Raw genomic sequence first — 12,676 nt, 5'->3', positions numbered from 1 at the left:
TGAAAACCATGAAATGTACATTTTAACAATAGTTTATTCATACGTAATGCTAACAAATAACCTTTTCAGTATGATTTTGAACATTTGTGATACAAATGTGTCTTTTAAATGTATTGTCTTTTCCAGTCCTCATCTTTGATCAAGCTTGAAGCTAATAAGACACAAAAGTTTCTTCTTCTATTTGCGGAGCCCATTGATGTTCTCTGGCACGAGACCCTCCATGACGGCACGTTTTGACTCTAAGATCTGCAAGATTGGTTGAAAAGAGATTCTTGGAATAAACAGTACATTCTATGTAATATCATATAATAATATTCACCTGGAAGTTAGCACTGAGGCCAATGATGCTCTGCATGTTAGTGCTGTAATAGCCCAGTACATACTGTCCACCCAGCAGAGGGATATCGTCCTTATCCACTGAGATCTGGCGACCAAAACCACATGCTAACATATATTAGCAGTCAAAAGTTTAGAAACACATGCACATACAATTTCTATTTGTAAAATATGCTACATGCTAATGCATCACCTGTATGACTTCATCAATCTCAGGCAACTCGTCCTCTCGAACCCACACAAAAGTCTCATAGTCGCTTGAACTTTTGAAGCCGACCTGCGATCCGACAGCACGACGTTTGCCTATTATTACCTCCGCCAAGCAAAATGGATTTGTTTTTCCTGGGGTGCACCTTATAGAGGCCGATCCAGTCCCACGTTGAGGAGAGGAAGTCTTCCTGCACTGTGTAGTTGAGGAGAGCGTCCTGGTCGGCACTCCAGACGCCTTCAGGTGAGACATGAACCAGCGGAGTATCAAAGTGTTTCCTTAGCTGCAACGACATAAAAAATGCAGAAAAAAGCCAGAACCTGACAGAAGTACAGTGGCTCAGGATAGAGGTCATAAGGTCGTCTGTCTTGTCTCTCACCTCCAGACTGAAGCTAGCCATGACAGGCTTATGGTCGCTAATGCCATAGCTCATATCACTCGTGTATTTATCTTGGTTGACCACCAGAGGGTACTCGTCCAGGCTGTCGTCCGTAGCGCTCGACAACTTGTCGTCGTCATCTTCCGACGGTACGTTTTTGGGTTTGACCCGCCATAGGATGCGGTCGGTCCATGCAGGCTTTCGCTTCTTTCCGCTATATGACGCAACACAAGATCAAGCAATAGGATTTGAGCTAGCTTGGACAAGTCTGGGATGAGACACATTTGTCATTGTCTATTTGTATGTGTGTTACCCAAGGTCGTAGGCGTCGGAGTTCCGGCTGAACTTGTAGGTTGGTTTGAAATTCAGGGGTCCCTCCTCAAACTCCTGCAGGAAGGCCTCTTTTTTCTTCATGGTGAGTAGCTGCACAAACAGGAAGTACAGTAGCACCTGTGTGTCTGTGTGTGTGTGTGGGGGGGGTCACCTGGTCCTTGCTCCACAGCAGGTTGAGACGTCCACCATTGATGGACGAGCGCAGGAAGTGAAGGCCATGGTCAGCAATGCGGAAGTTCAAATCTCCAAACCAGAACACAAGCCTGTGTGGTCAGGGATGTGGATGAGATATCTTATTGAATTTTTTAACTTATCCTCACCCCCCCCTCCTAAAAAAAGACTTTGTAGAATGGATCCTTGTGTCTCGCTTTTGTTGTTGACTAACTTGTGGTCCAGAACCCGACGTGCGTCATCCGTGTCGAACTCTTGCGTCTCCAGAATGTGCTCAAACTCATCGACACGCTGCAGGGCATGGCTCATGTGCGCCGCCAGGTGGCAGTTGAGGAAACACACCTTGTGGCCGTAGAAAGAAAAGCGCACCGACACCGCCCCTTTGTTTCCCTAAAAAAAAAAAAAACATTAATTCAGAATGAAATTCATTTTTTAATTGAATTTTGAAATCCATACCCAGTATCCAAAGATGCCGGTGCGAGTGTATGTGCTGTGGATATCTCGGACGTAAGGCAGGTGTGACTGTTTGGCGAACACCAACAGCAGCAAACCTTGCATCCTCACTGCCGCCACCTATAGGACGCACATGGAATTGCATTCGTCAGACCACGACAAGAAACCCAAAATTGTCATAAGTTTATTTGTCACCTTGATAAAGCCTCGCGGCGCCAGTGTGTCCATGAAGACGTGACTCCACGAGTCCTCGACGATCAAATCCGAGATGAATCGGACCGGCGTGGCGCACACTTCCTGTAGCCTGGCACAACACTTTTCTTTATCGGACATCTGGTTTCAAATCAGTTCACTAACTTCACATCAGTTTCTCACCCAACGACGTAGAGATCGGTGGGCGGTTGGACGTCGAGCTGCAACAGTGAGGTGACATCATCAGGAGGCTCCGCCGTGGCCACGTTCCATGTCACCATGTGCAGCCTGTTAACACCATTAAAATTGGTCAATAAAAGATCAATTGTTCTCCTTTGAAGACCCCATTTCTGATTTTCACATCAGTTCTGGTTTCACACCTGTTTACACTGCATCTGGTTTCAAATTCTGATTCTCTTTCATCAGTTTTTGACAATCCATTTGCAATGTTTTTTCCATTCATTAGGTTTCATAACTGCTTTTCTCGATCTAGACCCATTTCATTAGGTACACCGAAGCAAAGCAAAGCACGAGCGCGTACAACGGCGCCTTGGCGGAGGTACACCTGAAGGCGTTTGTGGGCGGCGCAAAGCACGAGCACAGCTGGAAAGCGTCGTCCAACGTGCGCGACATCTCCTCGCTGGCCTCGTCCTCCGAGCTCATGTCGTCGATGCGGCTCAGGAGCTGAGCCAGCTTCTGGCGAAGAAGCATTCTGGAGGAGGAGGACGACGACGTGGACGCGCCGCTCGCCGCGCTATCCGAGCGCGTCCGGGCTCGGCCTGACAGGAAGTCCATCTTTGGGTGAAACTAACTGTCCTCAAAGGTCCGCTGAGAAAGAAGTGTCCTCGGCAAACCTCCGTCCATAATAAAAGCAGCGATATGGATTTGGAGATTTAAGTGAGGAATGTGGAGGCTGGTGGAATAAGCGGGTTACCCGGGAGGCCGCCATTCCGACTAATGAGCGGACAATGGCATTAGGCTTCTTTTGGATGTGTTCCACTTTTCCACCCAAGTGGGTAATAGGTCAACCCGCAGGGAGGAGGGGGGGGGGGAGGCTGTGTTTACATCTACCCCATCATCTAGATTTCCCGTTTAGTTTGATTAAATGTGGTTTCAAATCTGTGTTTTTATTTCCTACATTCTGTTTCCTAAATAAATGGAGTAAAAAGCGTTTCCATAAGCAAGTCACATGCAGAGACTTAAGCGGAGTGTTTGTAAGTAGATCAGCGAGGTGAAGAATGGCAGTTTCATTGCACAAACCCAGCCAAAAGCCTCTTATTACAATTAGGGAGCAAGAATAAGAACAAGAGAACAAAAAAAAAAAAAAAAAACTCACCTGCACTTGTCTCTTCCTCCGCTTGGGAACCGAGCGGCACTCATGTCGTCCTCTGCACACACACACACAGTGTTAAATCTCTGTACAGGTCACCATGGCAACAGTCAAAACTGCTGTCATTTGTGAAATGGATTTTTTTTTTTTTAATCAGCTGAGAGTAAGCTCTCTGACATTGGCGGCACAAAACTTGCAGTTTTATTTGATCCGAAAGGGACCCGGAGCGAGATGTAGCAAAGCAGCCCCAGAACATTCCCAAGCTTCTTGAAGTGTGTTTTCAGTACCTGTGTCTTGGCTACCGATGTGACGAGGCGTCCGGAAGAAGCTGCAGACCCCTTGGGCGCAGATGACGAAGATCTCCAAGGAGGAGTCCAGAGACTGGATCGGCTTTCCCGCTGACACTCCCGTCGTTGGAGGCGTGCGCTCGTTGTTGTCGCCGCCACTGGTCGCACAGAACAGCGACCTGCCGCTGCTGCCTGGAAGACTTAAAGGTGGGATCAAGCTTATGATGCAGCTTGCTTGAGAAGTATTATGACATTGGTGAATGGAGACATTTGTTGAGTGGACATGACGCAAGCAGTTTGACGGTTCACTTTTAGGCCCTACAAAAGCAAACTCCGCCTTCTAAACGGCAGCCATGTTGGATGTCCAAAATCCGTTCCCGTGAGTTACGATTGGTTACTTCAACCTGAAATATCCACGTATAGAAAGTGACAACTCTATTAAGCAGATGGAAGAGAAATTTTCAGCCTCATTCGGGGTCACAAAATGTCCCTGTAAACAGGATTTGATGTAATCTAAGCCTGATTAATTTTGCCATTAGTGAGCAATGAGTGTCTGACATATATTCACATATTTGGATGATTTAAAGATGAAAAAAATCAGTCAAATAAATATCTTTGCTTGTCTCATTTTTGTTTTGTTTCATTTATTTCATCAATTCACATTTCCAATGTACAATTTGTGTTATTGGAAGATTAAGATGACAACAAATAAAAGGCACAAATCCACAAGAAAAGATCAAGAAAAAGAAAGGAGCACGCTAACACACAAGTAAGATAGTTGAAGGAGCTAAAAATAAATAAAAAATAAAAGATTCTGGGGTGTTATTGTTACATTTCTGGCCTTGAAATTTGAATTAAAAGTTGTTTCCCAAATGGGGTTTGTGGTTTTCTCTTAGCAACAGCACGACGACAACATTTACCCCCCCCCCCCTCCCCCAAAAAGTTTCTTTTAAATGGTTCTTGTGCAGAGAATACAGTACGTACAATATTTGATGGAAGTGGATCATCTTCACTAATTATATCTTGAAGGGACATATTGCACAAAAATTGGAAAACAATAAGCTTCCCGCTCGGACAACAAAACAGTCACATCACTGAACAACACACACGCACACATGCACAGGCACGCTCATGCACACATTCCAAAAACAACAGGACAAAGTTTGGTCTGAAAAAAAAAACAACAACACTAAATTTTGGGCCTTTTTTTTGGTCGTCATGGCAGTTATTGCTATCGCTGGATAAGCTCGTTTATCCACTGGAGAGAAGGTGACTCGCTAAAGCCGCGTTCCCACCGCCTACGGTTCGGTCGCGATCTGATTTCGTTTTCCAACGGTACCAACCTTCACGACCTTTGCCCTCGCGTACCGAACTGTGGAAACACGGCTTTTAGACTCAAATTAACTTGTCTATGGAGAATATACATGTTTAATTTCCATGCTAACCGAATGCTAACTTCTTCATTTGGGCAAACCTGATCACACACAAATGCAACACACAGACACACACACTTACGCACACTCCCCCCATACACGCACACTGTGTCACAAAGCAGCAAAATATTAGCAGGGCATAAATAAACAGAACTTTCCACCTGCCGGTTTTTACAACTGTTAGCTTTACACAACAAAACGACACACTAACAACGCTAAAGGTGCAATGAAAAAAAAAAAAAAAAACACATATCAGCTGGTGGGAAGAAATAAAAGACTTACCGAAAAAAAAAAGTTTAAAAACCCTGTTGATATATTCATATCTATATGTACAGTATATAAATACTGCATTATTCCATACAATGACTCCGCCCCAATGCCCACCTTATGCCCATTCACCTAGCATAGTGTGTATATGTGTACACACACACACACATACACACACAACATGGGAATAGCTTCAGTAAATCCTACACGACACGGTTTGGGGGAATGAATCAATGAATAAATGGATCTATTGATTTTCGTGAACGGGGCAGGGACGGAGACCACAGACGACGAGTGTACTGGGTCCAGCATCTTGCAAACCAGATGATACCGAGAGAAGGAATTTGAGACAGGTCGGAGGTCAGGATTGGGATTTCGGAGGGGATGGCCGCATGTTGAGTCGTTTGGAGCGGGAGGAGGACGTGAATCCGCTGGTGTCTCGGTATTCGGGTCTAGAAGACGGAAAAGGATTTCACTCATACTCGAGATCAAATCAGTTTGTTGACATCTAGCAAAAAAAAATATTAAAGATATTTTTTTTTTTACCCACTGATTTATTGATTAATTCTTACATTTATCCACCAGATGGTGCAACAGCACAATTCTACTCATTTTTCTTCGAGGTCGCCTCCTACTGAATTGACAACACACCTGATGAGCAGCAGCAGTCACAATCTTGGGAAGGGGGGGGGGGGGGTCGATCTCAATCCTCTAGCGCCACCATGCCTTTCACGGGGTCCTTCACTCGCATCTACAAGACGAGCCGCACTCAATGACCACCTTCTACTTCCTCGTGTCCATCCTTACCTCATCCAGCTCCTTGCGCGTCTCCTCCTCCATGCGGCGGATATCCTCCATGTTCAGGTCGATCCACTTATCGATCCAGCAGAACAACTGACGGTGGAAATTGGTGAAAAGGCGCTTCTCTTGCTGCGGACGCATAGAAAGGAAAGTCAATCGCTGCGTCGGGCGGCCGCCGATCCTCAAATGCCGAGTCGGACCTTTTGGATGAAGCTTTCCACTTTGTTCTGCAGGCCCCACCACTTGAATTTAACCGTGACCAGCTTGTAGGCACACATGTGTGGGCAGTCTTTCTTGTTGGGGAGCTCCTTCTGCAAAAACAAGCATGTCAAATATTTCCAGAAGTGCCATTTTAATAGACAAACACCATCCGTACCCGCCAGTCCGGTCCAAGAGGGCCTCGCCCGGTCTTGACCGACTTGGACCTGCAGGGATCCTCCTCCGCCTTGTAGTCCTGCCACCAGAAGAAAAATACCATTCAAAGTCCACATGGGTGGTGTGGTCCAAATAGCTTCGCACACCTTGGGCTCCACTTGGGTTCTGTCAGCGATGTCGATATAGACCACATCCACCTTCTTCCAGGTTTCGGCATCCAAGCCGTGCACCTAAAGAGAAGAAAAAAAAAACGGGTCAGGAGTTCTGACCACAACTGAGAAGGTGTCTTTCTTGCATTAGCTTTGTGAGCTTTCAGGAAGTAATCCCAGTCATGAAAAGCTCATGCTTACGTTGTCCTGGCGTCCCATGTCAGGTTTGTGCCACGTCTCGATCTTGATCAGGAAGTTCTCCTTCATGTATTCATTCTGTCGCGAGAGGAGACCAGATGACAGTCACGCTTGCAGATCAAGTGTCTCTCGCTGGTCTTCGTGTTCTTTCTCAATGTGTTTGTTTGCAACATTTCCAATATACTTACAGTGATAACTTTGTATCCAAGTGAAGGAAAGCAGCCCAGAAGAAGAAAAAAAACACAAGGGAAAAAAGGACGACTAAGCAATTTGAGGCCATCTTAACAATACGCAGAATAATTGTGCGTGTGTGCGGATCAGGTGATCCTCTCTGGCCGGACATGCAGTAAATTATTCAAGGCTTCCACTAGCAAGCAGGAGACCAAGCTGATGGTATCCTTTTTGCATTCCCCAGTAGGATTGTCATAGTATGAAATTATAACACCTCAATAATGTTCTTAAGTGCTGCTGTGAAATACGATTGCGCGCGTGCGAGTTACCTGTGCGACAGTACGGGTACGCGTTCCAGGCTTTCTCGTGGATGTTGAGGGCCGAAGACGGAGCTAACATTCTGACGAAGGACGGCACTTTACTGCAGGATAGAGAGTGTTATTGCTGCTGTGTATTTCCAATCAGCGTCGTGAAGCTCATGGATGTTCTCACCTCTGCAAATGGTAGATTTTGTGCGTGTACTGGCCTTTCTCGCCATCTTTCTCGTAGGGCTCGTTTTTGAGTACCTCCACGCCTTCGCCGCCTCCCGTCTCGTTCTTGCTGGCCTCGGCCACCGAGTACAGCTGGCCCACTTGGTACTAAAGGAGGAAAATGCTAACGTGTTATTGGTTGCTTTATGTTTTTGAGACTGACTTTGCTTATCCCAAACCATCCACATTCTTGCTGATCCATGTGACTGCTGGAAGCGCAGAACAATGGCGGCCTTTCTTTCTTAATCGGATCTAATCCGCAAATCTGGACACACGGCTCGGCGACGTCTTGAACCCTCGTGGTGCTGTGACAATTGCTTTCAACATTAAAGGGCGTCCAATCATTTTACATTTAGGACAGAGTGGCAACTTTTTGTTGTGTGTGTGTGTGTGTGTGACTAGCATGACATGTAATTCCCCCCAGGCAAAGGATCTCACAAATTCTGCCTAGCAACAAGCAGCAACACGAGTGAACTGGGAAACGTGAGCAAGTAAAATAAATCTCAATGAGCGCCCTGACAAACTCCGAACGTTAACCGACTGGAAATAAAAGCCGACGCTTCTTGAGGGAATTTCGAAACGAGGGTCTTGATGGCTCTTTTCCGCCCTCAGGGAAAACGTCGACATCACATATTTGTGAATGACTGCTCCTAGTGAAGGTCAAGGTCGCAGGAGACGCATCTTAGAGGCACATAAATGAATCAGGAGGGACATCTACGAGCTACCCGAGACGGATTTAGAACCTTAAAAGATCATTCGACATGCGCTTCTAGAAGTTACTCCAACAAATTTGTTTACATACAAAGTCAATCAAACAAGCGGAATTGATTTAGTTGACTGTGTTGTGAATTTACCTCTTCCACGGAGATAGGAAGAATCACCCGACTGCGAGACAGAAAAGAAGGTGGCCATTAATAGAGAAACTTTGAAAGGACAAGGCGAGATGATGATGAATACACAAATGTGCTAATGCTAACACACAGGCTGGTCCACTAAGTGTGAAAGACACAAGTGCTAATAAACAATCACTATAACAACCAAATGATTGTGAAACTACTGCTTCGCTTTTAATGTAACCGAAATATGCAGCGTATGCCCGCTTTGGCGTAATCCCGCTTTCCCTGTTTGCTAATCTGTGGCTCGACCCCAAACTGGCACAGCTGCTGCATGCGGGACCATCCGAAATAACAGTAATGATGATACTGACAAATCTCGGTGTCAGGACTTTTCAGTTCTGACTCTTTTCTCAGCTATTATTGTTAATCCCACACTATATCTGGATTATTTTAACAGGTGTGAGCATGTCAGTTATCAGCGTTGACACCATTTAATGCTTTTTAATTCACTTCCAGGTACACTGCTGAAGGCCAGACTCTCCCTAATCGCTGCATGTCAGTCATCACTCCTGTTTCCCCCCCCCCCCTTTGTGGCAGTGGCAATTTATTGATTAAATCCACGTGACCATGCCATAAAAAAATAAATAAAAAAAAGAGCCTGGGCTAGGTGTGAACAGATTCCCTTGCCCTTGCAGCTAGCAGGCCTAAGCAACTATCATTTTTAGCATCTTGGGAATGTTGACAAAGGCTCTAAAAACCCTTATATGCTCCTATTTTCTTGATTGCTTCCTCGCTGCATACATTTTTGTAGAGTGGCCTCCTGAGGTGTTTCACCTTCACCGTGCATCCATCAAGAACATGGAGGAGGAGAGGTGTCATTTACGCATTCCTTAGGTTTAGCACTACATTCCATTTGCAGAATTTGAAGGGCACAGCAGCCGCCTTTGCCTGAGCCCGATGCTGCACGTGAGGATGATGATGCAACAGCCTTCATGCGGTGAAATATGACATGCATACCCCCCACCCCCCCTCCCTCCACGACACACACCACTCCTCTTCATCCTCTCATCCTCCACCCTCAATGTCGCGCGCACACACGTATACTTACAATTCCTTGATGAGCATGGTTGGCCAAGTGGATGCGTAAAGGCTTTAAAATAAATTTGCGTCGATGCCTGGATTCTCCTTTTCCTCTTTTTTTTTCACTCGCTATGTCATTCTAGCTGCACAAGCCGCCGACTGGCTGCTGCCGTGCGTGATGACTTCCTTCCTGCGCGCGGCCCGCTGGTGCAGAAACGGGACGTCGTGAATGGTAGGGGGGAGGGGGGGGGAGATGGCAGTGGGTGACTCCATTTAGGACATTAAAACAGGGGTGGGAATGAAGTAGCAGTAATTAAGTGAAATGTTGAGCCACTAGGATCCAAATTGCACGCCAGGGCTGAATAATTCATAGTTATTATCGTGGAAGTTACACGACATTGCAGGTGACTGGCCCTTTAAGAATCTTGCGTTGGCGTCATCGCAGGTTGCTTGACGTCACTGGTGGGGTAGCGTCATGAGGCAGCCGCCTATCTGGCAGCAGCACCGCGTGACGTCACGATGACGCCTCTACGTGTGAGCTCGTGCACTCAACACGGTCACACTGCTTCAAAAACAAAGATTAATTTCCCACTTTTATATTACTAGAATATTACTTTAAAATTAATTCTCTTATTAATGATAGAAAATGAACATTTGACTCAAAGGCCCTTAAAATACCACCTGTCTTAAAACTACTTTAATTATGGCTACAATGCAAGTGTACCTATAATAGTCAGTTTATTGTGTGTTTATTAAAGATCGAGGTAAAGGTAGTGACCTCGATCATGTCAGGGATCTCCAGATGTCCCACGACGAGTAGGAGCATCTCAGGTCCTAATCCCACAGTTCAGCAAATGTCTGTGTGCGCGCGCACGCACGCGCGTGCGGCTCGGCCATTATGTAAGAGCGGTTTGCTGCCGTATTTATAGCGCATCTGCATCCCACCGCCAACATCCGTTTGTCATCATCCGCTGTCCGATGAATGAATGAAGGGAGCAATGAATGACATCCGATGATTTGTGATAATCCCCAGCCAGATGCGAGGGGGAAAAGTTTGCTCGCTACTTTATGCTGATTAAAAAAAAAACTCCAGAGAGTCCACTTTAATTAACACTCTAGCAATATTAGGTTTTAGTAATTGTTGTACATAAAGTCAACTGCAAAAAAAAGCTTTGATCATTATTATACGTGCAATTTCGGGTGTATGTATTTATCATGTCAATATCTCCATAATGTCATGCAGATAAAAAAAAAAACTGTTACACAACACATGTAAATAAGAGGTCAATTTGGATTTAATATAATCCGTATCTTTTACACTGGAGGATGCAATTCTTCCACAAACGTAAAGGTGCATGACAGACGTTCATCCAGCAGGTGTCGTTGTACACACAAGAATTTCTTTTACGAGCCCTTACAAGAGATTAACTTACTTAATTTACTTTCAATGAATTGCTCATTTCATACAACCCTTTTACAAGCACGATTTGTCAGCCTTTCCTTCACATCATCCTCACACCCAAGCATCGGATTGTTGCTCTAAAAAGGCAGCGCACGGAGAACTGAATGTTTGGCATGTCACACATCCAGGCACTCGGAAGCTAATCAAAAGCACTAAACACTAAGCAACCACTCACAAAATATGACATGACGTCAACTTTTCACACAAAGGCGTCATGTTTTGGAAAGTCACACATGCCCAATTTTTAGTCCCAAGTTAAACTTTTCCAGATGTGTCTGGACCGGTGGCTCCTGAAACAAAACAAAAAAAACTTCTAACTTGCCCTACCAGTGATTGAAGTTGAACACACTTTGCACGATTTAGGTTCCACTCACTTTTAACGAAACGTCATTACGGCACAGGCCGAAATTGGACTCATTCCCGATTTACAGCTGGTGAGGTACTACTTTCCAGTCCTGTTGTATGAGTAAGAAAACATAAATCAGTCGTCACATTTAGCGACGGGCTACAAGTTTTATTTTTAGTTGACGTTTCAGTTCGTGGTTACAGTCTCTTCGCAAGTTCCCAAGACTTTGTGCTCATTTGTTGTGATGTCATCTTTATGAAATGAAAAAGTCAATGCGTGATCTTTTCCGAAGTTTCCAAGAGGGCAAAAAGACCACCCGCTGTCTCACCATCATGCTAAAATTGATGGCGTGGGTGCAGCTGTGCTCCCGAGAGAACAGATTCATCAAGCTGTCAAGAGAAGAATGTAAAAAAAAAGAAATAATCAAATAAAACCAACAACAAAATGGAGACCAGGGAAAATGTCATACAAAAGTTGAACCAAACCGGACCAGACGCAGCAGCTCGTCCTTTCACGCTAGTTTCATCATTTCGTACGATGAAGAGGAATCTAAAATTCCAACAAATCAAACTTTAACAGCCTCATTCTTCAACATTTTAAGTCCAGAACAACTTTAGCATCTGGCCAAAGCGTCCTCTCAGCTATGAAGATGTCCCGACCCCGTTTCCACTGCCCCTAACAAGCCCATTAAACACGTCAATCCGACACCGAGCGACCCGCTCGGCCAAATGAAGCACGCGCCTGCCAAGGCGCTGACGACGAGGTGAGACGTCGGTCATTTTGTGGATTTGGGTGAAGGACGCGGACCAAAAAACACAGTTTGACACGAAAGATAGTTTCCTTAGACAGCTTAACGTTTGCGTTGGACTATTTAAGTAAATGACACACTGGTTTATGAGTCACAAAGACAGATTTGCCACAACAAGGCTAGCTCATGCGCTAACTGTCAATTTTATTCCCGGGCTAAATCTGTTTATGTGGAAGAATTGCCATGAAAAACAGCCTGTTCAGATTTTTGGGATGAGGCGGATTGTTATATTAAGAATTTGAAGAAGACTTTGCGGTCACTTTGTGGGGTTGTGTACCGCAATAGAAAAGTCCCGTTAAGCCCTCTTCACGCTGCACTAACTTAGCGTAAAATGGTCGACCGTTCGGCCATTTTCCCTCTCCCACCCTCGCCACATCTAGTCAAACAAAAGAAAATGTCTGGTGTCTGGATTTTGTTTTGCATCTCTTGATGGGGTCAAGCTAAAAACGAACTAGCGATAGCATGATGACAATGACGAAACTATTATAGTACCTATAAACATGTTTATCAGGAAACTGTTTTTCTTTCTTT

At 45.1% G+C, this 12,676-nt stretch overlaps 2 protein-coding genes across 2 annotated transcripts; both read right to left on the bottom strand.

Annotated features, from left to right (window-relative positions):
- Window positions 1–92: 92 nt before the first annotated feature.
- Window positions 93–2,162, bottom strand: inpp5kb (inositol polyphosphate-5-phosphatase Kb). Its single transcript, XM_061300261.1, has 10 exons — window positions 2,076–2,162; window positions 1,884–2,000; window positions 1,642–1,817; window positions 1,408–1,519; window positions 1,237–1,346; window positions 924–1,137; window positions 690–827; window positions 530–613; window positions 320–424; window positions 93–246 (listed from the first exon to the last, which is right to left on the bottom strand). Exons 1-10 carry the CDS (start codon window positions 2,106–2,108, stop codon window positions 178–180), a joined length of 1,158 nt encoding a protein of 385 aa, XP_061156245.1. The 5' UTR covers window positions 2,109–2,162; the 3' UTR covers window positions 93–177.
- Window positions 2,163–5,348: 3,186 nt separating this feature from the next.
- Window positions 5,349–9,714, bottom strand: pitpnab (phosphatidylinositol transfer protein, alpha b). The gene is made up of 12 exons (XM_061300262.1): window positions 9,558–9,714; window positions 8,468–8,498; window positions 7,576–7,721; window positions 7,413–7,504; window positions 7,101–7,108; window positions 6,916–6,990; window positions 6,712–6,795; window positions 6,567–6,644; window positions 6,391–6,501; window positions 6,197–6,319; window positions 6,041–6,140; window positions 5,349–5,841 (listed from the first exon to the last, which is right to left on the bottom strand). Exons 1-11 carry the CDS (start codon window positions 9,572–9,574, stop codon window positions 6,093–6,095), a joined length of 813 nt encoding a protein of 270 aa, XP_061156246.1. The 5' UTR covers window positions 9,575–9,714; the 3' UTR covers window positions 5,349–5,841; window positions 6,041–6,092.
- Window positions 9,715–12,676: the final 2,962 nt, after the last annotated feature.

Source organism: Syngnathus typhle, linkage group LG15 (genome assembly GCF_033458585.1).
Source record: "Syngnathus typhle isolate RoL2023-S1 ecotype Sweden linkage group LG15, RoL_Styp_1.0, whole genome shotgun sequence".
NCBI lineage: Eukaryota > Metazoa > Chordata > Actinopteri > Syngnathiformes > Syngnathidae > Syngnathus > Syngnathus typhle.
The sequence above is the reverse complement of the archived record's forward strand: the minus strand, read 5'-3'. Positions and strand labels throughout refer to the sequence as shown.